This window comes from Seriola dumerili, unplaced genomic scaffold, assembly GCF_002260705.1.
Source record: "Seriola dumerili isolate Sdu_G_001 unplaced genomic scaffold, Sdu_1.0 BDQW01002192.1, whole genome shotgun sequence".
Classification (NCBI taxonomy): Eukaryota; Metazoa; Chordata; class Actinopteri; order Carangiformes; family Carangidae; genus Seriola; species Seriola dumerili.
Window position 1 is genome coordinate 201,813 of NW_019176447.1, and position 26,428 is coordinate 228,240.

General features: G+C 41.2%; 3 protein-coding genes across 3 annotated transcripts; all 3 read right to left on the bottom strand.

Moving 5' to 3' along the window:
* Nucleotides 1-2,100: 2,100 nt before the first annotated feature.
* Nucleotides 2,101-4,497, bottom strand: LOC111239274 (protocadherin alpha-8-like). Its single transcript, XM_022769112.1, has one exon. The coding sequence runs from the start codon at nucleotides 4,495-4,497 to the stop codon at nucleotides 2,101-2,103; it is 2,397 nt and encodes a 798-aa protein (XP_022624833.1).
* A 7,942-nt stretch (nucleotides 4,498-12,439) lies between these two features.
* On the bottom strand, nucleotides 12,440-14,872 carry LOC111239255 (protocadherin alpha-3-like). Its single transcript, XM_022769093.1, has one exon. It carries the CDS (start codon nucleotides 14,828-14,830, stop codon nucleotides 12,440-12,442), a length of 2,391 nt encoding a protein of 796 aa, XP_022624814.1. The 5' UTR covers nucleotides 14,831-14,872.
* Nucleotides 14,873-15,875: 1,003 nt separating this feature from the next.
* Nucleotides 15,876-18,351, bottom strand: LOC111239275 (protocadherin alpha-8-like). Its single transcript, XM_022769113.1, has one exon. It carries the CDS (start codon nucleotides 18,267-18,269, stop codon nucleotides 15,876-15,878), a length of 2,394 nt encoding a protein of 797 aa, XP_022624834.1. The 5' UTR covers nucleotides 18,270-18,351.
* Between the last annotated feature and the right edge of the window lie 8,077 nt (nucleotides 18,352-26,428).

Below are 26,428 nucleotides of genomic sequence, written 5' to 3' on the forward strand. Positions count from 1 at the left end.
GATATATGTCCGTTGTATCCTACATCCAAATCAGTGGCATTTAGTGTTATTATTGATGTGCCCTCCTTAACATTTTCATACACACTGGCTTTATATAGTGTTTGACTGAATATAGGGGGATTATCATTAATGTCCAGCACATTTACTACAATAATGATGCTACCTGATTTAGCAGGAGTTCCTCCATCAATGGCAGTCAGTGTGAGTCGAATCACAGACTGTTTTTCTCTGTCTAAAACTTTCTGAAGCACTAATTCTGGAGTTACCGTTTCTCCTTTAAGTGTAGCCAGAGAAAAATTTTCATTTTGACTAAGCTTGTAGGTATTTATAGTATTTTTAGCGACGTCTGCATCGTGAGCTCGTTTCAAGGGAAATTTAGCTCCTGCTGCTGTGTTCTCGGTAATGTTTATTACTTGTGACGTGCTGAGAAATGATGGAGAATTATCATTCACATCTAAAATTGTAATTTCAATCCGATACAGTTTTAATGGATTATTAATAACTGCTTCTACAGTAAGTGAACATTTTTGTTCACTGCCGCAGAGTTCCTCTCGATCTATTCTCTCATTAACGTAGAGGACACCAGTCTTTAGATTTACCTCGAAATATTTTGTCTTTGATCCAGAAACGATCTGAAACATGCGGGACTCCAAATCCTGGACATTGATGTTCAGATCTTTAGCGATATTTCCGACAACAGTCCCCAGATTTACCTCCTCTGAGACGGAGTAAGAGAGCTGCCCAGACACCGCTTCCCAGTAACAATCGAGTACCACGAAGAAGAGATAGATCCACACAGAGCCCGCCCTGCCCAGTAAATGCATAATTCCATACATCGAAAAGGAGCATCTAAGCAAATCTGAACAATATGTTACAGCCACTACTATATCAAGATTAGGAAAGAAATATTCCAAACAAATATTTTGGCATTTCGACGACCAAACAAGACGACGGTTCTTTGTCAGACGATCTCTCTTTGTAACAAAGCCCACAGATTCATCATAAGCTGAGTCTGGGAGGAGCCCTAAACCACCAAAGAGGACGTCCAAATGTGATGGCCTGCAGTGTTCCCATGTGGACATTTCTCATAACTACATGCTATATTAAGTATAATAACATTGGAAAGTATTATTTATTGTCAGTTCTCCTTAAGCATGAATCAGTTCCAAAACAGGAGGGTCAAAAAATGAATAGGAAGGTTAAACCCAATGATCAGTACAAGGTAGATTAAATGACTTAAGTGTTCTCTATAATAAAGGCTATTTTATAAAGTGACAAAAATATCAAGGAAATCCTTACGGCAGTGACAACGAGTTAATAGAAGAAATACACGTCCCTATGTTTTTTTTTTTTTTTTTTTAAATCTTACGACTAAAGTGACTGCAGTTTTCTTGAATATAGATTGTGAAATCTTTGACATACTCTTCAACAGTTAGTACGAAAGAGATTTGTCAATGTATTTAAGGAAAACAACACATGAACGTTTTTTTTTTTTTTTGCAATATGTTGAGGGAACTGCAAGTAAGTCTGCATTCAGCACCACGGATAGCGACACACAATTCGAATACCAATCGGCCGCTATAATGACTGAAATTTAAAAGCAACTAACAAATGCACAGCTACAGTGACAATTTTAAACTACAAATTCATTTCCCCCATTATTTTAACTTTATTAATTCTCACTTACTTAGACAGAATTCAGTGTAAATGCCAGACCATGACTAAGGGAAAAGCCCATTTGAAACAAGTAGGGTAATGTAACTATTCCTATACTTCTAATGAGATTGTATACTTTAATATTCAACATTATACCAGATGTGTGTAAATATGCTCATACACATGGTAGCAATAACTGACCCCGACATTGAAAATAATGAATATGCAGTCAACAGTAATTTAGATGAGAAAACCGTCGACAATAGGCTAGACAGCGGGTCACAGTTTAGAAGTTATTAAACTACTCTGCTTATATGCCTACTTTGTTAATAATTATAGAATTAAGCTTTTTTGTTAGTTACACAACAGATAGCCATTTAAAATAACACAACTGCGAAATTTAGTCTCCTATTCTCAACATAGAAACAGTGCAGTATTAAACAGTTAATGCAATTGTATTCTTACCTTTTCTTTATTAGGTAAAGTCTGAGTTCTGGTAAAAGTGTCTCCTCCGTTAATACTGATCAGCTCCGCATCTACAGGCGGAAACGGTGCGGGGAAAACCACTACGTCACTCTTGAGCGTGTCTGAGCTGAAACAGACGTCATACTGCTGAGTAGCTTTAGAATAAGACCAGCTCCCGTCAGGGTGGGTGGTGATCATTGGGGCGCTGTACCTGCTGAAGCTGCCGTCTGTCCTGTGGCATTTGACAGCTATTAAACTGATGAGACTCAGCAGAAAGATCACTGAAACCGACACAATGGCGATCAGCAGATACAGGTTTAAAGCAGAGAAGCTGCCCTCCTTTACGGGCACATGTCTGAACTGAGTCTGGCTGTCAGCTGTGCTTTCAACCACCACCACCTCAATAGACACAGTAGCTGACAGGGAGGGTTCTCCGTTATCAGAAACCAAGACCACCAAGGGGTGAGTTTTCAGGTCATTGTCACTCATTCTCCTCTTAGTCCTGATTTCTCCGGTGCTGGTTCCGATCCTGAAGAGGTTGTTTCCTTTGGGCTCAGAGAGGTGATAAGAAAGCAACGCACTGTATCCAGAGTCTGAGTCTACAGCCCTGATCTTTGCCACAAAGTATCCTGCTTCAGCAGAGTAGGGGATGCTCTCACTGTTAACGGAGCCGTGCTCAGAATAGGGCGCGAGAACTGCGGGACTATTGTCATTCTCATCCAGGATAAAAACGTTCACAGTCACGTTGCTACTGAGCGGAGGAACACCAGAGTCTGTGGCCTGAACTTTAAACTGAAACGTTTTTAACTCCTCGAAGTTAAATGACTGAAGACTGACTATATCTCCTGTCTCCGAATTGATGTTCACCATTGTTGAGAGTGGAAATGAGTTATTGTTACTTTTGACAATGGAATAGCTTACCTGGGCATTTTTATCGATATCTGCATCAACTGCTGATACTGTTTTTAAAACGGCTCCAACAGGACTATTTTCTTTCAAATAAATATTGGCAAAAGTGTCTGAAAAACGAGGGTAGTTGTCATTGACATCGGAAACATGAATGGTAAGATCCCTGCTGCTCATGAGAGCTGGGATTCCGTCATCCGTTGCTATGATAGTGACATTATAATGTGAAGCACTCTCTCTGTCTAGTTCTCCGTCTACAACCAAAGAATAATAGTTTTTATAATTTGGTTCCAATTTAAAGGGGCTGCCATTTTTAATATTACAATGAACTACTCCATTTTTACCCCCATCTCTGTCCAGGACTGACACAAGTGCAACAGCAGTTCCTAATTTTGCATCCTCTCTAACTGTTTCAGTTAGTGATGTTACAGATATTTCAGGCTTATTGTCATTTAAATCCAACACTTCAATTAGTACTTTGCACTGTGTTGCCATTGGAGGAGAGCCTTTATCACTAGCTTGCACCCGGATTTCAAAAGCCGGGTGCTCCTCAAAGTCGATCTTTCCCTTAACTGTCAGTAAACCTGTGTGCTCATCAATTTGAAATATTTGCAAAACATGGTCTTGATCTTTGCTGCTGAGTGAATATGAAATATCCCCGTTTGGACCTTCATCAGCGTCTGTCGCCGTTATTGTTATTACTGTAGTACCAAGCGGCACATTTTCACTAATACTGGTTTTATACAGTGATTTGGTAAACAGTGGGATGTTATCATTGACGTCTAAAATATTGATTATTATCTGTGATGTTCCGGATTTCAGAGGTGTCCCACCATCAACAGCAGTCAATGTGAGTTTAATTACAGGCTGTTTTTCTCGATCTAATGGCTTCTGGAGGATGAGCTCTGCAGACACACTTTCTCCTTTGTTCACTAATAATGAAAAATGGTCATTTTGGTTTAGCTTGTAAGTGCTGATACCATTTTTTCCTACATCGGCATCATAGGCCGATAACACAAGAAATTTAGACCCAGGTAATGTGCTTTCGGCTATTTCAATACTTTGTGAATTGGCACTGAAAGACGGATAGTTATCATTCACATCTAGAATATTTATTTCTAAACGATAAAGCTTCAGTGGAGCATTGATCACTGCCTCCACGCTCACTGTGCATTTCGTCGCCTTCGCACAGAGCTCCTCTCTATCTATTCTGTCATTAACAAAGAGGAGACCAGTTTTAAGATTTACCTCGAAAAATTTTCTCTTGGATCGGGTAACAATCTGAAACATACGAGACTCCAGATCATCGATACTAAGATTGAGATCCTTGGCTAAATTTCCTACGGAAGTCCCCGGATTCACCTCTTCTGATATGGAGTAGGAGAGCTGCCCTGACACCGCTTCCCAGTAACAGCCCAGCAACACAAATAACACGTATGCCACCACAGGAGCCCAGTTATTTGAAGACATAATACAATCCGATGTGTGACCAACATAGGAATAAGTCCAACCGATGTCCAGTATCAAAGGAAAATGTGTTTCTTTCTCTTAGAATTTGTCCATAATGCTGTTTGGGCTCCAGCCTTTTCTCTGTTCCTCTGCGTCTCTTTGTGTAAGAGCCGAACAAGACACTCTGACGCTCTTAAGCTGGGAGTGGCCTAGACATTTTAATGAAATCCTCTCTGTGTTATGGCCTATAGTGCCCCATCATGGTCTTGTGGACTAATTACATCACAAACCAGGGGGAAAACAGCCGAACATGTAATGTCCTTTCACAAAACATCTCTTTTTATTGCTCAGCACAAAATGGCCAGTTTCAGATCTGACTGAGTTAACGGGTCCTATTATCTACTAATATGCAACGTCTCTTGTATTCGAAAATGAGGAGAAACACGTCTGTTTATGATTGGCATGTTTGCATCTTTGAAATAAATGTAATGTTTAGGCAAAAAACTTTACAATATACGGTCAATGATACGGCGAAAGAAGAGAAAATCTTTAAGGGGCATTATCCATTTGCTCAACCAAAAGAATATTACAGGAAACTTAAAAATTGGCAGAAAAAGCAATAATTATCCTGATTATAAACTCAGAATAATTATAGAGACACTCGATAATGACTCGCTTATATAACAACAAATGAGTGGACTTTAAAAATTCAGCACTCCATCAATGAGAGCTAATCAGCCACCAAATTTATGATGCACATTTTGCACATGAGACAATGAACTCTATGTATAAGTGCCATTGTAAAAGAAAAAGTGATGAACGTGACACTTGGAAACTGCGCAAAAAAGTAAAATAGTAAGGATAACAATAATAATAATTAACGTACAAATTAGCGCTGCTTTGAATATGTAAAAAAAAACATTGAAACACCAACAGTATCTCATTATCTAAATAGATTAGTTTTTGTCTACAGCTCCATAGACAGCGACTATTGCACTTGAATGGAAAAAACTGGTTAACAAGTTGTTTAGAAGACGACAGATAAAAACGTCTCTTTTCAAAACATCACAGAAAGACAAATGAAGAAAAGAAAAGTAATGAACAACTAAATACATTAATAGCAACAAAGCCCAGTCTTTAGTAATGCTTACTGCTTTGTATGAATTCGTAGGCCGCTATGAATGTGCTGCTCTTACCTTTTCTTTATTAGGTAAAGTCTGAGTCCGGGTAAAAGTGTCTCCCCCGTTAATGCTGACCAGCTCAGCATCTACAGGCGGAAACGGAGCGGGGAAAACCACTACGTCACTCTTGAGTGTGTCTGAGCTGAAACAGACGTCATACTGCTGAGTAGCTTTAGAGTAAGACCAGCTCCCGTCAGGGTGGGTGGTGATCATTGGGGCGCTGTACCTGCTGAAACTGCCGTCAGTCCTGTGGCATTTGACAGCTATTAAACTGATGAGACTCAGCAGAAAAATCACTGACACCGACACAATGGCGATCAGCAGATACAGGTTTAAATCAGAGAAGCTGTCCTCCTTTATGGGTACATGTCTGAATTGAGTCTGGATGTCAGCTGTGCTTTCAACCACCACCACCTCAATAGACACAGTAGCTGACAGGGAGGGTTCTCCGTTATCAGAAACCAAGACCACCAAGGGGTGAGTTTTCAGGTCATTGTCACTCATTCTCCTCTTAGTCCTGATTTCTCCGGTGCTGGTTCCGATCCTGAAGAGGTTGTTTCCTTTGGGCTCAGAGAGGTGATAAGAAAGCAGCGCATTGTATCCAGAGTCTGCGTCTACAGCCCTGATCTTTGCCACAAAGTATCCCGCTTCAGCAGAGTAGGGGATGCTCTCACTGTTAACGGAGCCGTGCTCAGAATAGGGCGCGAGAACCGCGGGACTGTTGTCATTCTCATCAAGGATAAAAACGTTTACAGTCACGTTGCTGCTGAGCGGAGGAACACCAGAGTCTGTGGCCTGAACTTTAAACTGAAACGTTTTTAACTCCTCGTAGTTAAAGGCCTGCAGGCTGACTATATCTCCAGTCTCTGAGTTGATGTTTACCATTGTCGAGGGAGGTACTGAGTTACTGTTGTCATGTAAAAGTGAATATCTCACCTGACCATTTTGATCCATGTCAGCATCAGTTGCTGAAACGGTTTTTATAACTGCTCCTATGGGACTGTTTTCTTTCACATAGACACTAATTATATTTTCTGTGAACAGAGGTTTGTTATCATTTACATCTGAGACGTGCAAAGTAATAACACTCGTGCTGGAGAGAGGTGGGGTCCCTTCGTCAGTAGCAGTGATGCTGATATTGTATTGAGATGTGCTCTCTCTGTCGAGAGGACCGTCAACCACCAATGAATAGTAATTCTTATAGTTTGATTCTAATTTGAAAGGAACGTTATTGGAAATTTTACAGTTCACCATCCCATTTTTACTCCCGTCTTTATCAAACACTGAAACAAGCGCAATAGCTGTGCCAATGGAAGCGTCCTCTTTCACGGTGTTTAACAGTGATGTAACTGAAATTTCAGGGGCATTGTCATTGACGTCTAAAATTTCAATAAGTAATTTAGCATGTGAAGTGAGAGGAGAAGAAGCTCCATCACTGGCTTGGACTCGCATCTCAAAAGCATTGTTCTCTTCAAAGTCGATATTTTTTTTATTTGTTACAGTCCCAGTTTTTGCGTCTATAGCAAACAGATCAGTTTGTTTCCCTCGTCCTACTTTACTAAATGAATACAACACTTGTCCGTTTGAGCCTTCATCTAAATCAGTAGCGTTGAAAGTTATTATCGATGTGCCTATTTTCACATTCTCATAAACACTGGCTTTGTACAGAGTTTGACTGAATACAGGAGAATTATCATTAATGTCCAATACATTCACTATTATAGTCATTGTCCCTGATTTAGCAGGAGTTCCTCCATCAATGGCAGTCAGTGTGAGTCGAATCACGGACTCTTTTTCTCTGTCTAAAACTTTCTGAAGCACTAATTCGGGTATTAAACTCTCTCCTTTGTATGTATCAATAGAGAAGTGATCGTTTTGACTAAGTTTGTAGGTATTTACAGTATTTTTACCGACGTCTGCATCGTCAGCAGGTTGCAGGGGGAATTTAGACCCTGCTGCTGTGCTCTCAGTAATGTCGATCACCTGTGACGTGCTGAGAAATGAGGGAGAATTGTCATTCACATCCAAGATTATAATTTCAATCCGATACAGTTTTAATGGATTATTAATAACTGCTTCTACAGTAAGTGAACATTTTTGTTCACTGCCGCAGAGTTCCTCTCGATCTATTCTCTCATTAACGTAGAGGACACCAGTCTTTAGATTTACCTCGAAATATTTTGTCTTTGATCCAGCAACGATCTGAAACATGCGGGACTCCAAATCCTGGACATTGATGTTCAGATCTTTAGCGATATTTCCGACAACAGTCCCCAGATTTACCTCCTCTGAGACGGAGTAAGAGAGCTGCCCAGACACCGCTTCCCAGTAACAATCCAGCAGCACGAACAAGAGATAGATCCACACAGAGCCCGTTCTGCCTGGTAAATGCATAATTCCATACATCGGGAAACGTATAAAGAGAAATTCGCCCAGTCACTGACCAAAATAAGGAAATTAAAAAGAATCACCAAATAAAAGATGAGGATTTTTCGCCATATTCACTGTTCAATAAGAAATGGTCTTAGCACAGATCTGTTTCGCCCTCACAGTCTCTTTGTTTCGATCTCCCGAGAAATATCATCCACTGAACATGGGAGGAGCCCAGAACCACTAAATACGAAGTTCAAATGTGATGGTCTACAATGTCCCCATGTGGACACTTTCAGGAACAACATTCAACTTCAACACACAATAGCAAGAACCTTACATTGTTGATTTCCCCTTCAACCTTTAGCCAAGCAATTCTATATCTTACAGAAGAGTCAGCAGAACTGGTTGATTCTCCAAGTTAACATTGTATACCTTTATGTACTTTTACTTGTATGAAATGTTTTTAGAAATGTGACTCAAAATTTGTTGAGTCAGCTATTGTGGTTACAGAAGAAACGCACACACACACACACACACACACACACACAACCCCACACACACACACACACACACACACACACACACAACAAAAAATACAACCACAACCAATTTCTAGAAGACTGGACTGCACGAAATTCCGTACACTTGCACGGAGTCTTTTATTCCTTATTAATAAACATATTGTTTTGGTCCGGGGGATTAGACAGAACACACATGCAGAAACGTTCAGCACCAAGGATAGTGAAATACCCATTAAAAACCTTGCAACAAGTAATGAATGAGATTAGTGATGCATCAACAAATCACACATTTATAACAGGTTCATAACAAGACAAACAAAAGTTTTAAATGTTTCTCTTTGAACTAAATCTGAAGACTATTCCTTTGTCAGTTAGTAGTCACCATGCGACATGGCATAACGCTTTTTGAAAACTACTGAAAATAAAATTTCAGCTATTCCCAATCAGTCGACACAAGTGTAGTATAATAAAATGCCTGAGCACGTAATGTTAACATGTTCTTACCTTTTCTTTATTAGGTAAAGTCTGAGTCCTGGTAAAAGTGTCTCCTCCATTAATACTGATCAGTTCCGCATCTACAGGCGGAAACGGTGCAGGGAAAACCACCATGTCACTCTTGAGCGTGTCTGAGCTGAAACAGACGTCATATTGCTGAGTAGCTTTAGAGTAAGACCAGCTCGCGTCAGGGTGGGTGGTGATCATTGGGGCGCTGTACCTGCTGAAACTGCCGTCTGTCCTGTGGCATTTGACAGCTATTAAACTGATGAGACTCAGCAGAAAGATCACTGACACTGACACAATGGCGATCAGCAGATACAGGTTTAAATCAGAGAAGCTGTCATCCTTTATGGGCACATGTCTGAACTGAGTCTGTATGTCAGCTGTGCTTTCAACCACCACCACCTCAATAGACACAGTAGCTGACAGGGAGGGTTCTCCGTTATCAGAAACCAAGACCACCAAGGGGTGAGTTTTCAGGTCATTGTCACTCATTCTCCTCTTAGTCCTGATTTCTCCGGTGCTGGTTCCGATCCTGAAGAGGTTGTTTCCTTTGGGCTCAGAGAGGTGATAAGAAAGCAGCGCATTGTATCCAGAGTCTGCGTCTACAGCCCTGATCTTTGCCACAAAGTATCCCGCTTCAGCAGAGTAGGGGATGCTCTCACTGTTAATGGAGCTGTGCTCAGAATAGGGCGCGAGAATCGAGGGACTGTTGTCATTCTCATCCAGGATAAAAACATTCACAGTCACATTGCTACTGAGCGGAGGAGCACCAGAGTCTGTGGCCTGAACTTTAAACAGAAAAGTTTTTAACTCCTCGAAGTTAAAGGCCTGCAGGCTAACTATATCTCCAGTCTCTGAGTTGATGTTTACCAATGTCGAGAGAGGCATTGAGTTACTGTTGTCATGCATAAATGAATATCTCACTTGACCATTTTGATCAGTGTCAGCATCAACTGCAGTCACTGTCTTAATAACAGATCCCACTGGACTATTCTCTTTCACATAAACATTAACCAGCGGCTCCGAGAAGCGAGGTGGGTTATCATTGACATCAGAAACATGAACAGTAACTATGTTGGTGCTGGAGAGAGGTGGAGTCCCTTCATCAGTTGCTACAATAGTAACATTGTACTGAGCCTTAGTCTCTCTATCAAGCGGACCATTAACTACTAATGAGTAATAATTTTTATAATTTGTGTCCAGTTTAAATGGTGCATCATTTGCAATTACAGCTTTCATTGCCCCGTTTTTACCACTATCTTTGTCCAGTACAGAAACAAGTGCAATAGCAGTACCTGCCTCAGCGTCCTCCCTCACTGTATTTACCAGTGACGTCACAGTGATCTCAGGAGCGTTGTCGTTCAGGTCCACCACTTCTACCAGCACTTTACAATGAGCAGACATAGGAGGCTGGCCTTTGTCACTGGCCTGTGCCCGTATCTCAAACGCTACATTTTCCTCATAGTCAATCTCACCTTTGACTAAAATTGCACCTGTTTTAGAGTCTATTTGAAATAAATCTAAAACCTGATCCTGACCTTTACTTCTCAATGAGTATTCTATTTCACTGTTTATACCCTCATCTGCGTCCGTCGCATTCAGAATGATTACTCTGGACCCCTTTGGCAAGTTTTCCAGAATTCGAATTTTGTATAACGATTCACTGAAAACGGGGGTATTGTCGTTAATATCCAAAACATTGATAATAATTTGTGATGTTCCCGACTTCGGTGGTTTTCCTCCGTCTACTGCAGTTAGGGTGAGTTTTATAATAGAGTCATGTTCGCGGTCTAAAGCTTTCTGCAGTACTAACTCCGCAGACACGCTATCCCCTCCTTTGTGAATTTCCAAAGAAAAATAATCATTACTACTAAGCTTGTATGTATTCACACCGTTATTGCCTACGTCCAAATCCGATGCCTCTACCAGTCCAAATTTGAGGCCTGGTAAAGAACTTTCTGCAATGTCAAGTGATTGTAAATCCTCAGAGAAATGCGGCACATTATCATTTATATCGACTACATTTATCTCTAAACGATACAGCTTCAGTGGATTGTTGATCACGGCCTCTACATTGACAGTGCATTTTGTAGCCTTCGCACAGAGCTCCTCACGGTCTATTCTTTCATTTACATAAAAAACACCCGTTTTCAGATTTATATCAAAATATTTTCTCTTTGATCCATGAACAATCTGAAACATACGAGACTCTAACTCCTGGACATTGAGATTTAGGTCCTTGGCGATATTTCCAACAGAAGTCCCCGGTTTTACCTCCTCTGAAACGGAATACGAGAGCTGTCCAGACACCGCTTCCCAGCAATAATTCAGCAGTACGACCACAGAATAAATCCGAAAAAGGTTCGTTTTGCCTGAGAAATGCATAATTATATCCAACACGAAAAATGCATGAGTCCAAGTCCGACCACTTTTCGTCAAACAGTCATATTAGAGGCCAGTATTGTTTCTGATCCTTTTCTCTCTCTCGCCCTCCGTCTCCTTGTAACAAAGCCCAAAGAAACATCATCATCCTCTGTTTCTGGGAGGAGCCTTGTGCCTTCCTAAATAACGTCCAGATGTCATGGTCTACAGTGTCCCCGTGTGGTGATGTAAAATAATTGCATAAGGCCTCTGATTGACGAAGGAATAACTGACCAACTGTGCAAAGTGAGCAATTTCCTAATAACTCGAATTGTGTTCAATTATATCAAACGACCAAATGAACAAAATTCGACACAATAGTCTGCTCTGTCTAATTCCAATGTTTTTTTGGATGTTATTATTTTATCCCTAAAAGTAGACCTTTACATTTTTCTGATGTAACGGCTACAAAGCTTCACAATGTTAAACATGGCGTCCATTACAAATAAAACATTCCAAGACACAAAAGTTACAGAGGGAGGTGAAAATGTTGGTTGCGAATAGAAATAACTTTTTTTAAAACGAAAAAAGGAATGAAATGAAGAGAATGAAATAGAGTATCAGATTATTTTCTTTAAATGTGATAAAAACTAAGTTTCCATAAGTAAATAGTAAATAAATACCTTAATATTTTTTATACAATCCAAATAGATGTGCCAGGAAAAGATACTACTTTTTATATAATGGGTAGACAGTTTTCCGCGTTACATTAAGGAGACGGCACACAGCACATGATGGTGTTTATTTCAGCACCTTGGACAACGACATACACGCTCTGTACCGTGTGAGAGTCTTATGAACTTCAGATAGGCTAGTGTCATTACTCTGGCTCATGTGCGATTAAAAAAAAACAAAGTCAGAAACGATGTCTATAAATACAATGCGGAACGTTATTTCACTTCATAAGCGAAAAAAAACGTCTGGGAATGCTTTCGGCTTAAAATCATATTTACTGAGACTTTATAATTATCTTACCTTTTCTTTATTGGGTAGCGTCTGGGTTCTGGTAAAAGTGTCTCCTCCGTTAATACTGATCAGCTCCGCATCTACAGGTGGAAACGGTGCAGGGAAAACCACTACGTCACTCTTGAGCGTGTCTGAGCTGAAACAGACGTCATACTGCTGAGTAGCTTTAGAGTAAGACCAGCTGCCGTCAGGGTGGGTGGTGATCATTGGGGCGCTGTACCTGCTGAAACTGCTGTCTGTCCTGTGGCATTTGACAGCTATTAAACTGATGAGGCTCAGCAGAAAGATCACTGAAACTGATACAATTGCGATCAACAGATACAGGTTTAAATCAGAGAAGCTGTCCTCATTTATGGGCACATGTCTGAACTGAGTCTGGATGTCAGCTGTGCTTTCAACCACCACCACCTCAATAGACACAGTAGCTGACAGGGAGGGTTCTCCGTTATCAGAAACCAAGACCACCAAGGAGTGAGTTTTCAGGTCATTGTCACTCATTCTCCTTTTTGTCCTGATTTCCCCGGTACTGGTTCCGATCCTGAAGAGGTTGTTTCCTTTAGGTTCAGAGAGGTGATAAGAAAGCAGCGCATTGTATCCAGAGTCTGCGTCTACAGCCCTGATCTTTGCCACAAAGTATCCCGCTTCAGCAGAGTAGGGGATGCTCTCACTGTTAACGGAGCCGTGCTCAGTATAGGGCGCGAGAACCGCGGGACTGTTGTCATTCTCATCAAGGATAAAAACGTTCACAGTCACGTTACTGCTGAGCGGAGGAACACCAGAGTCTGTGGCCTGAACTTTAAACTGAAATGTTTTTAACTCCTCATAGTTAAAGGCCTGCAGGCTGACCATATCACCTGTCTCTGAGTTGATGTTTACCATTGTCGAGAGAGGCATTGAGTTACTGTTGTCATGTAAAAATGAATATCTCACTTGACCATTTTGATTGATGTCAGCATCAACTGCAGTCACTGTCTTAATAACAGATCCCACTGGACTATTCTCTTTCACATAAACATTAACCAGCGGCTCCGAGAAGCGAGGTGGGTTATCATTGACATCAGAAACATGAACAGTAACTATGTTGGTGCTGGAGAGAGGTGGAGTCCCTTCATCAGTTGCTACAATAGTAACATTGTACTGAGCCTTAGTCTCTCTATCAAGCGGACCATTAACTACTAATGAGTAATAATTTTTATAATTTGTGTCCAGTTTAAATGGTGCATCATTTGCAATTACAGCTTTCATTGCCCCGTTTTTACCACTATCTTTGTCCAGTACAGAAACAAGTGCAATAGCAGTACCTGCCTCAGCGTCCTCCCTCACTGTATTTACCAGTGACGTCACAGTGATCTCAGGAGCGTTGTCGTTCAGGTCCACCACTTCTACCAGCACTTTACAATGAGCAGACATCGGAGGCTGGCCTTTGTCACTGGCCTGTGCATGAATCTCAAATGCTGGATTTTCCTCATAGTCGATCTCACCTTTGACTAAAATTGCACCTGTTTTAGAGTCTATTTGAAATAAATCTAAAACCTGATCCTGACCTTTACTTCTCAATGAGTATTCTATTTCACTGTTTAAACCCTCATCTGCGTCCGTCGCATTCAGAATGATTACCTTGGACCCCGTTGGCAAGTTTTCAGGAATTTCAATTTTGTACAAAGTTTTGCTAAAAACGGGGGTATTGTCATTATTATCCAAAACATTGATAATAATTTTTGATGTTCCAGATTTCGATGGATTACCTCCGTCTACTGCAGTTAGGGTGAGTTTTATAATAGAGTCATGTTCGCGGTCTAAAGCTTTCTGCAGTACTAACTCCGCAGACACGCTATCCCCTCCTTTGTGAATTTCCAAAGAAAAATAATCATTACTACTAAGCTTGTATGTACTAACACTGTTCTTGTCTACATCCAAATCCGATGCCCCTATCAGTCCAAATTTGAGGCCTGGTAAAGAACTTTCTGCAATGTCAAGTGATTGTAAATCCTCAGAGAAATGTGGGGCATTATCATTTATATCGACTACATTTATCTCTAAACGATACAGCTTCAGTGGATTGTTGATCACGGCCTCTACATTGACAGTGCATTTTGTAGCCTTCGCACAGAGCTCCTCACGGTCTATTCTTTCATTTACATAAAAAACACCCGTTTTCAGATTTATATCAAAATATTTTCTCTTTGATCCATGAACAATCTGAAACATACGAGACTCTAACTCCTGGACATTGAGATTTAGGTCCTTGGCGATATTTCCAACAGAAGTCCCCGGTTTTACCTCCTCTGAAACGGAATACGAGAGCTGTCCAGACACCGCTTCCCAGCAATAATTTAACGGCACGAGCACAAGATATATCCGAAAAAGGTTCGTTCTGCTTGAGAAATGCATAATTATATCCAACACGAAAAATGCATATGTCCAAGTCCAACCACTCTCCGTCAAACACTTATATTAAAATCCAGCTGGATAATATTTCTCATCCTTTCTCTCTCTCGCCCTCCGTCTCTTTGTAACAAAGCCCAAAGAAACATCATCATCCTCTGTTTCTGGGAGGAGCCTTGTGCCTTCCTAAATAACGTCCAGATGTCATGGTCTACAGTGTCCCCTTGTGCTAATGTAAAGTAACTGCATGCAACCTTTGAGTAAGAAAGGACTAACTGACCAACTGTGCAAAGTGAGGAATTTCCGAATAACCCAAACTGTGTTCAGTTATATCAAACGATCAAAATAAGCAGAATTCGACACAATAGCCTGCGTTGTCTCATTGCGACGTTTTTCGAATGTTATTATTATTTTATCCGTAACAATAGACCTTCACCTTACCGATGTAACAGCTACAAAGCTACACAATGTAATAACATGGCGTCCATCACAAATAAAACATTAAAACACACTAAAGATAGAGAGAGTTAAGATTTTGAATTGCAAATAATAATCAGCTTATTGCCCTCTAGTTTAAATGAAGAAAACGAAAAAAATGAAGGGAATGAAATTCATTTTCAGAATATTTCTCCAAATTTGATAAACGGGCGTTATTCAGTCGTAAAATTAAATTATTGTCATGAAATTCACATAGTTTTGCCAAGAAAAAAAAAACTTTTTTAAATTATAGGTAAATTTTCCACGTTAAACTCAGTAGACAGCACACTACATACTGCGTTGTTTATTTCAGAACCATGGACAACGACATTTATCTTTAGTGGCCTATAGCATGAGAGGCTCATGAATTTAAAATAATGGCATCACTTTTGCTCATGTACGAATATACATTTCAAAACAATCCCAAAGACTTAAAACAATTATATAAATACAATGTGGAAAATTATTATGAAGAAATTTTACTTCATAAGTAAATAAAAAAAACGTTGAGACTTGCTTTGGCCCTCAGCTGGAGGGCGGGGAATCATATTAACTGAGACATATTGCTATTTCATTATTTTCTTACCTTTTCTTTATTGGGCAGCGTCTGGGTTCTGGTAAAAGTGTCTCCTCCGTTAATACTGATCAACTCCGCATCTACAGGCGGAAACGGTGCGGGGAAAACCACTACGTCACTCTTGAGTGTGTCTGAGCTGAAACAGACGTCATACTGCTGAGTAGCTTTAGAGTAAGACCAGCTCCCGTCAGGGTGGGTGGTGATCATTGGGGCGCTGTACCTGCTGAAACTGCCGTCTGTCCTGTGGCATTTGACAGCTATTAAACTGATGAGACTCAGCAGAAAAATCACTGACACCGACACAATGGCGATCAGCAGATACAGGTTTAAATCAGAGAAGCTGTCCTCATTTATGGGCACATGTCGGAACTGAGTCTGGATGTCAGCTGTGCTTTCAACCACCACCACCTCAATAGACACAGTAGCTGACAGGGAGGGTTCTCCGTTATCAGAGACCAAGACCACCAAGGGGTGAGTTTTCAGGTCATTGTCACTCATTCTCCTCTTAGTCCTAATTTCTCCGGTGCTGGTTCCAATCCTGAAGAGGTTGTTTCCTTTAGGTTCAGAGAGGTGATAAGAAAGCAGCGCATTGTATCCAGAGTCTGCGTCTACAGCCCTGATCTTTGCCACAAAGTATCCCGCTTCAGCAGAGTAGGGGATGCTCTCACTGTTGACGGAGCCGTGCTCAGAATAGGGCACGAGAATCGAGGGACTGTTGTCATTCTCATCCAGGATAAAAACATTCACAGTCACGTTGCTGCTGAGCGGAGGAACACCAGAGTCTGTGGCCTGAACTTTAAACTGAAACGTTTTTAACTCCTCATAGTTAAAGGCCTGCAGGCTAACTATATCTCCTGTCTCTGAGTTGATGTTTACCATTGTCGAGAGAGGCATTGAGTTACTGTTGTCACGTATAAATGAATATCTCACTTGACCATTTTGATCAGTGTCAGCATCAACTGCAGTCACTGTCTTAATAACAGATCCCACTGGACTATTCTCTTTCACATAAACATTAACCAGCGGCTCCGAGAAGCGAGGTGGGTTATCATTGACATCAGAAACATGAACAGTAACTATGTTGGTGCTGGAGAGAGGTGGAGTCCCTTCATCAGTTGCTACAATAGTAACATTGTACTGAGCCTTAGTCTCTCTATCAAGCGGACCATTAACTACTAATGAGTAATAATTTTTATAATTTGTGTCCAGTTTAAATGGTGCATCATTTGCAATTACAGCTTTCATTGCCCCGTTTTTACCACTATCTTTGTCCAGTACAGAAACAAGTGCAATAGCAGTACCTGCCTCAGCGTCCTCCCTCACTGTATTTACCAGTGACGTCACAGTGATCTCAGGAGCGTTGTCGTTCAGGTCCACCACTTCTACCAGCACTTTACAATCGGCTGACATCGGAGGCTGGCCTTTGTCACTGGCCTGTGCATGAATCTCAAACGCTGTATTTTCATCATAGTCGATCTCACCTTTGACTAAAATCGCACCTGTTTTAGAGTCTATTTGAAATAAATCTAAAACCTGATCCTGACCTTTACTTCTCAATGAGTATTCTATTTCACTGTTTAAACCGTCATCTGCGTCGGTCGCATTCAAAACTATAACAGTTTTACCTACTGCTATGTTCTCCAAAATGCATGCCTTGTATAAAGGGTGACTGAAAATAGGAGCATTGTCGTTAATGTCTAAAACATTTATAATAATTTGGGATGTCCCTGACTTCGGTGGATTTCCTCCGTCGACCGCGGTCACTGTGAGTTTTATTGTAGGTTGTGTTTCTCGGTCTAAAGCTTTCTGAAGCACAAGCTTAGCATACATGCTCTCCCCACCTTTGTGAATCTCTAAAGAAAAGTAATCGTTTGGACTTAGCTTGTATGTACTAACACTGTTCTTACCAACGTCGAGATCTGACGCCCCAATAAATCCAAATTTCCCTCCTGGCACAGTACTTTCAGCAATGTTAAGAGTCTGCGAATTCTCAGAGAAATCCGGTGCATTATCATTTATATCGACTACATTTATCTCCAAACGATACAGCTTCAGTGGATTGTTGATCACTGCCTCTACATTAACGGTGCATTTTGTAGCCTTCGCACAGAGCTCCTCGCGGTCTATTCGGTCATTTACATAAAGGACACCCGTTTTCAGATTTACTTCGAAATATTTTCTCTTTGATCCACTTACAATCTGGAACATACGTGCCTCTAAATCGTGAACATTAAGATTTAGATCTTTGGCGAGATTTCCCACAGACGTCCCTGGGTTTACCTCCTCTGATACAGAGTAAGAGAGCTGCCCAGACACCGCTTCCCAGCAACAATCCAACAGAACAACGACTACATAAATTCCTAAATGGCTGCATATCCTCCGTGTCGACATATTTATATCAAACGTAAGTAGAGCATATGGATTCCAGTCTCCAAAATCCCATCGAATTATTCAGAATAAAAGCAAAATGGCAGAATCCAGATTCTTGCTCTTTGTAGGGCTAATGGACAAAATGATGGCAACACAATCCACTCTCGCCCTGCGTCTCTTTGTAACAAAGCCCAGAGAAACATCATCATCCTCTGATTCTGGGAGGAGCCTCAAGCAACCACGAGGAGCATCAAAATGTGATGGTCTACAATGTCCCCATGTGGTTTTTTGAAATAACTACACTCACCTAAAAAAACAGATAAATAACCGTCTGAACGTCCAAGTCAACAAACAGCTCACAAGAAGTCACAAATCACAAGACACACTTATTGCCTTATTTACTTATTCACAGCAGCTTGTTAATAGAAGAGATAGAAAAAAATAAAAAATACTAATGAACAACACTGTCTTTCTCTATTTCCATTTGAGTTTCTAAATTAAGGTTATGTAACTATTCAAACACAGACGTTCTACAAGTGTGGTGAAATCTGGTATACATCATGCATCAATAAATATAAATGACTAAGAAAACCCAAGAGAAAATGCCGGGTAACACCAGGAAAAACCACTATGCACTAGATGAAATGTCACTTTCACATCCTCCATACCTCTCACACCACACACTTTGGTGCTCATTTCAGCACCATGGACAACGACGTACATGTCGTTGTGGCGCTCTGGAAAGGGTGACTAGGAGGCGTACTGTTTGTTAACACATCACACAAAACAAATGTAAAAGCTTTTCATTTCACTTCATCAATAAAAAAAGGAACAAAGAAACACACGTTCACAGCCACAACCCGAAGAATAAAATCTCGTGTTGCTTTTTCATAGTTTCTTACCTTATCTTTATTAGGTAAAGTCTGAGTCCTGGTAAAAGTGTCTCCTCCGTTAATACTGATCAGCTCCGCATCCACAGGTGGAAACGGCGCGGGGAAAACCACTACGTCACTCTTGAGTGTGTCTGAGCTGAAACAGACGTCATACTGCTGAGTAGCTTTAGAGTAAGACCAGCTGCCGTCAGGGTGGGTGGTGATCATTGGGGCGCTGTACCTGCTGAAACTGCCGTCTGTCCTGTGGCATTTGACAGCTATTAAACTGATGAGACTCAGCAGAAAAATCACTGACACCGACACAATGGCGATCAGCAGATACAGGTTTAAGTCAGAGAAGCTGTCCTCTTTTATGGGCACATGTCTGAACTGAGTCTGGATGGCAGCTGTGCTTTCAACCACCACCACCTCAATAGACACAGTAGCTGACAGGGAGGGTTCTCCGTTATCAGAAACCAAGACCACCAATGAGTGAGTTTTCAGGTCATTGTCACTCATTCTCCTCTTAGTCCTGATTTCTCCGGTGCTGGTTCCGATCCTGAAGAGGTTGTTTCCTTTGGGCTCAAAGAGGTGATAAGAAAGCAGCGCATTGTATCCAGAGTCTGCGTCTACAGCCCTGATCTTTGCCACAAAGTATCCCGCTTCAGCAGAGTAGGGGATGCTCTCACTGTTAACGGAGCCGTGTTCAGAATAGGGCGCGAGAATTGTTGGATTATTGTCATTCTCATCCAGGATAAAAACGTTCACAGTCACGTTGCTGCTGAGCGGAGGAACACCAGAGTCTGTGGCCTGAACTTTAAACTGAAATGTTTTTAACTCCTCGAAGTCAAAAGACTGCAGGCTGACTATATCTCCAGTCTCTGAGTTGATGTTTACCATTGCAGATAATGGCAATGTGCCACTACTACTTTGTAGTAATTTATAATATCTCACCTGGCTGTTCTGGTCAACGTCAGCATCGGTTGCAGTCACTCTTCTAATAACTGCTCCTACTGGACTGTTCTCATTCACGTATACATTAATTAGGGGCTCTGGGAACCGAGGTGCGTTATCATTGACGTCAGAAACGTGTATAGAAACTACAGTCGTGCTGGAGAGTGGCCTGGCTCCTTTATCAGTGGCCACAATGGTAACGTTGTAGTTAGAGACACTCTCTCTGTCTAGGGTCCCGTCAACTAACAAAGAATAATAGTTTTTGTAGTTTGTTTCAAGTTTCAGTGGAACCTCATTTTTTATTTGTATTTTCACCTCACCGTTTTTTCCACCATCTTTATCAAGGACTGACACAAGTGCAACTACAGTACCTACACTAGCGTCCTCTTTCACGTTATTGTGCAGTGAGGTCACAGTGATCTCAGGAGCGTTATCATTTAGGTCCACCACTTCTACCAGCACTTTACAGTGAGCAGACATCGGAGGCTGGCCTTTGTCACTGGCCTCTACACGTATCTCAAAAGCCTTTTTTTCTTCATAGTCTATATTTCCTTTTACTTTAATCACGCCTGTTTGACTGTCAATTTCAAAGATATCAAGTACATGATCTTGATCCTTGCTCCTCAACGAATACACAACCTCACTGTTCAGGCCCTCATCTGCATCGGTGGCATTCACAGCGATGACGCTTATACCCAGGGGCGTGTTTTCCGGAATTTTTGTCTTATACAACGTTTCGCTGAATATCGGAATGTTATCGTTAATATCTAAAACATTAATAATGATCTTTGAGGTGCCTGATTTAGGTGGACTCCCTCCATCTACAGCGGTCAGTGTCATGGTGATCACAGGCTGTTTCTCTCGGTCCAAGGCTTTCTGCAGCACTAACTCAGCAGACACACTGTCCCCTGCTTTGTGCACTGCCAAAGAGAAATGTTCATTTTGACTTAATTTATAAGTACTGACTCCGTTTGTCCCGACGTCTGCATCACTTGCTTCAGATAATGCGAATTTCACTCCTGGTAAAGTACTCTCTGCTATGTACAAATTTTGCAATTTAGTTGTAAACAATGGGGCATTGTCATTTACATCTAAAATGTCCACGTTAATACGATAAAGCTTCAAAGGGTTATTTATCACAGCTTCTACACTTACTGAGCATTTAAGTTCCTCTGCACAGAGCTCCTCTCTGTCTATCCTCTCGCTCACATACAGAACACCAGTCTTGAGATTTACCTCAAAGAATTTTCTTTTTGATCCAGTAACAATCTGAAACATACGGGATTCCAAGTCTTGTGAATTAAGATTTAGGTCCTTAGCTATATTTCCAACAGGACTCCCTGGGTTTAGCTCTTCTGAGATGGAATAGGAAAGCTGCCCAGACACCGTTTCCCAAAAACAATCCAGAAGAAAAAGCCCTAGATATATCCCGAAATAGCTCCATCTACAAGGCAAAGCCATGATTCTGTCCAACATGAACAAAGAAGGAATATCACGGCCAGATGTTTTAGGCAGTATGAAAGACACCAGCCGAGTTGAGCCTTGAATATGGTTGGAAAATTCTGTTTGTTCCACCGTCCTCTGTCTCTTTATAACAAAGACTGAGGAAACGTCCCTGCCGCCTGAAAACAGGAGGGGCTTAGTTGGTTCAGAGAGTAGCGCTGACTCTGATGGATCAACAGCGACGCCACGTGGTAAATGAGGTAATATACAAAGAGCAGTGTACATATATGTTGCATTTTAGGCACCCATTCTCTCTCTCTCTCACACACACGCACGCGCGAACACAACTGCAGCTGAATGGCCTAACAAAAGAGAGCAAGAAAACAAGGCATCATTTCAGCACCTCGGACAGCACACTAGAGTATGTCAAGTGCAAAGCCTATTCTGCTTGAAGTGTGGCGACTGTGTCCAGACTGTTCTTGTATTAAAACATGATGCATCCCCCACCCCCAGCCACCCACTCTCTCTGCAGCTCACTATGCTATCCACTTCTCCACCCCTATCCTTTCCCAATTATTTAATTTAGCCAGTCATTTGTGCTAATTGTGTACACTATGTCAGTAAAGTTGGTTTCAGTTTTAGTGAAATTATGACATTTGGTTTCCATGGCAACCAAAAATTGCACCATCCAGCCATTTATTTGGATGTCCTGCTCTGAATATAACCATGGCTATCTATGATAAATTGTCAGCTATTCTTTGTTTGTTAATCTTCCATTTATGCCCTTTTTTACTGTGGTATCAAATTACCACATACTTAATAAATAATGATTTAAGTCATCACAAACTGTACATTTGTATGAGTGAAATGGGATTCTTAACAGTGCCCAAAATACTAGTGATAAATAATACATTTTCTTCCCACTTCACCCACATAACTCCCCTCTCGTTTTCTCTTGGTTTTCTAACTTGGACCCTGTTGTCCAGTTGCATGCATGAACTCAGGCGGGAGGTCTGGGTGCTATGCTGTATTTCGTTGTATTTGAGTGTTTCTCCACATTTCCACAGAGAGTGTCATCATGAGCTTATGAACATTCCCTCGTTTGTAATCCCAGGATTAAGCCCTGGATTCAGAAACTCCTGTCCTATTTCCATTCTGTAGGAAACATGATTTGATTTGAAAATATTAATAACCATCACACACTGAGCTGCAGTCATCTGTTCACCCCAAAATGCAATAATAATAATAGGGTGACCTGTGTGCTCAATTTTCCTAATGTATGGCAAGACAAACTTGTGTGTACTGTATTCAAGGACAATGAGTAACATGCACATGGTTAATTACGTACACACAAGCACACACACACAAAGATCACCTGGCCCATCAGACCCAGACGGCCCATGATGAAATTCAATAATTTGTAGTTTATTTTTAGGTCACTGTGTATACTGCAGTGACTTTACAGGACTTCAGCCTGGATTATCTTTGTCATAAACTCAACATGACACATATGGACTATGATGCTACAGTTTACTCAGCACTGTAAAGATAATTTATCCTTTAAAAGGTATCAATTCTGCTTTGGGGCCTGCTGACACCTTGACCCTATTTTGAAGGCTAAATGAACAAGCCATTTAAATGTTATGAACACCTATACTACTACCAGTCACATGTTTCCAAGAAATAATCAATACAATCTACAATAGTGTCTATGTTTACAATCCACAACTAAACCTTGTACTCCACTGACCACCTCCAACCTGAGAGCAAAGTCAGGGCCCAATAATGGAGATGTTCAACACTCAGGGCCTCCTCCTCCAGTGCCAGATACAGCTTCTCTGGGAAGCCTCTGCGGAGGGGTCAAGTAATCTAGTAACAGCTCTGTATGCAGTGCAGAAACGGTTGACGATAGTTCTCAAACACACACACAGATGCATGTTTGCTGCTGTAATTGATCAAATTTTAGTTGTTTAACCAAGTTGTCATGAAGAAAGCATTTCAGTTTTTCTTTATGAACTCTGTATTCATTGATGAAAGTCACATTTCCTGAGGATATGATAATTGAATCTGCTGAATAATTAATAGTGAATAAATGGTGGTTAAGAAAAATACACAGTATTTGCTCCCTGTACACATGGAGTGGTGCATAATTAAATCTAGTGGTTAAATACATGTGTGCCTGTTAACCTGCTTCTCTGTCTGTGGTTTATTTATCATGTGATAAAGTTAAAGGAGAAACAGAACAGAGCACCGGGAGCTGTGTGTGCGTGTGCGTGTGCATGTGTGTGCGTGCGTGCGTGCGTGCATGTGTGCGTGCGTGTGTGTGTGAGCAGTGTGATCAAAGGAGGAGAGGGTGCGGTGAGTGGTAGGTGGGGGGCGTGGGGGTTGCATGGGCGGAAGCAGTCAACATCAGTGTTTTAGGCGTGTTCACTGCATTATTAAAGGGCTGCCACCACATATAGTCACCAAATTAGCTTCTGTAGCTCCTCCATACTAATGGTCTCATGATTGTCCCTTGCATAGCCATCAATTGTGTGTGTGCTTGTGAGTAAGTGTGTGTTATATGTGTGTGTACTGTACTGTTCATCTGTGTGTAAGTAGATGGGGGAAGGGTGCTATCTGAACATGCTTCAAGGCGAGTCCCTCCCCCCTTTCCTCTCTCCTTCTGCACAGCTCTCTTGTCTCCATAGCAACGCCATCTCAGGCACAGACATGATGCATATATACACACGCACACACATGTCACTTATTTAGAAGCCTATGGGTTCATTTTTTAAAAGGCATGGGATAGTACAAAAAATAATACACTGGGTTTCTTACCCACTTCCACATTTTTATCTTCTACTGTTCAGTTTCTTGCTGCCTTTTCATCTCTCTGAGCAAATCAGATCACATCATAGTGACAGCTGCAATACACACACAAACTCAGCCAGGCAAACACAACCCACAACTCCTGCATGCATACCAAACCAGGCTGCCCATGTTTGCAGTTCGGCTGCTCATACATTGGTAATGTAACACTGCAGCACCATATTCACTATGACAGATCCACTTTTGCAGCAATGCCTGCTTCTCTTACCACCCCCACAGCCCCACAGATCCTGACCTTTGCATTCAGCCTTGCCCAACCCACTCTACCCTCTCGGGGCCAGGGCTCTGGAGACCACCCCCACTTCTGCAGTCTGCACACTACATCCTGCTTCATGTGACGAGATACTGACGTCACTGTGCTTTTTTGTGTGGAGTAGAGCTCATCCCGGCACAAGGGGGCAACCTACTCCTTGTGCATCTTTCCTTCTTTACTCAGTATCTACCTTCTAGTACTATATTATGCTTATTGTTCAGATCTGTTCCTTTTCACTTCTTCCTTGTCTACTGAGGTGTTGCTGAGCATAATTCACTTGTTCACATTCTCTGGATACAGTACTTGGTTTTAGCAACAGTGTGACTAGAACCACACCCTAATGCAGCAGTACACCAATGCCTTAGATAATGCTGATAAAGTTGAGGGATGATAAGGAGGTAAAAAGATTGGTGGGATATGATAGAAACAGACCACTAGGAAGAAAAATTGCAGAAAAGCAACCTGAATGAAGTAAAATGTGAGGGAGGGAGGAAAATGAGACTTGGAAAATAAAGTCTAAAAACAGAGAAGAATGTACTTGGTTTTCCAGGAGAGGATATTTTCCAAATTGAGAATTACCTCCATATCTGCCATATGACAAGATGATAAGATATGATAAGATGTTTTTTTTTTTTTTGTATATTTGTATATTATATCAGGATCCACAGCCATGCACCAAGACAAATAGAACCGTATAGAATACTGTCCCTTTACTAGGTGACTAGACTCACATACGCAAACATGTACACATGAAGAGTTACATCAAGGTATTATCTGTAAAATTTATGAGACATATGATATGATTAGATAGAAGGAAACAGAGAAAGAGGTGGGAGGAAAATTAATCACTCCTAGTATTTAATCCAACTACCACTTAATCATTTATTTCCAAATCTGTGCTCGCCTCCACCGGTTTCTGGAGTAAGTAGGGCAGGGGCGGGTCCATGGAAACATGAGCCGGAACAAGATGAAAACCAGGACACAGCAATATGGAGCATGCCCAAACACACACATGCAAATACCCCAGAGATAAAACAAGAGGCACACCAACCCAGTGTTCACTCATTTGGAAAGTAATGGCACAATGCCCAAAAATCATATAATTAGTTACTCTACTGTAAAACAACAGGCAAGGGAAACAGCATGCTGTTGTTGCCCAAGTGAGTGTTCCATTCATTGGTGTCATGAGCTGTCGTTGAGGGAGACAGGACAGTAGAATTTAGATTTTAATTCAGCATTCAGTATTTAGTCTACATTCCTAGTATTCCTACATTTTCTACACAGTACTGTGACTGCTCTTTACAATTTTACAGACGTGTTTACACCTTATTTGATGTTTTAGCCTCTCTACTAACCCACTCTGACCATAGTTTCTATTAAGTATAAGCACATTCATAAAATTGTGTCAGTTTTCAAATGATCAGTAGTGCAAAGGGCCCATGGTTTGTGAAATCAAAAATATCCTCCTCATAATAGAACTATGCTATTACAATTTCAGTCATTACACAAAATGAAGAATCATGAAACATGATGTGTTATTGAACCTGTAATGGCAAATCTACAGTAATAAGTAATACAGTACAGTAGTTTACAGTATGGACTGCAGTGGCATTGTAGGAAGGAGTGATCAGGGTTTGTGTGATTTGCATGTGTTTGTGTGTGTAAGAGAGGTGTGAGAGTGAGGAATGGAAAGGGTGGGAGAGACGGACACAAACAGAAACAAGGTGTGTCTTTGCATGAATTTCATTCATATATACTTCATTGTAAACCAGTGAGAATGTCATTTC

Coding starts and splice junctions, on each gene's coding strand:
- LOC111239274 (XM_022769112.1), bottom strand. CDS start 4,497: ATGTCTTCAAATAACTGGGCTCCTGTGGTGGCATACGTGTTATTTGTG.
- LOC111239255 (XM_022769093.1), bottom strand. CDS start 14,830: ATGCATTTCTCAAGCAGAACGAACCTTTTTCGGATATATCTTGTGCTC.
- LOC111239275 (XM_022769113.1), bottom strand. CDS start 18,269: ATGTCGACACGGAGGATATGCAGCCATTTAGGAATTTATGTAGTCGTT.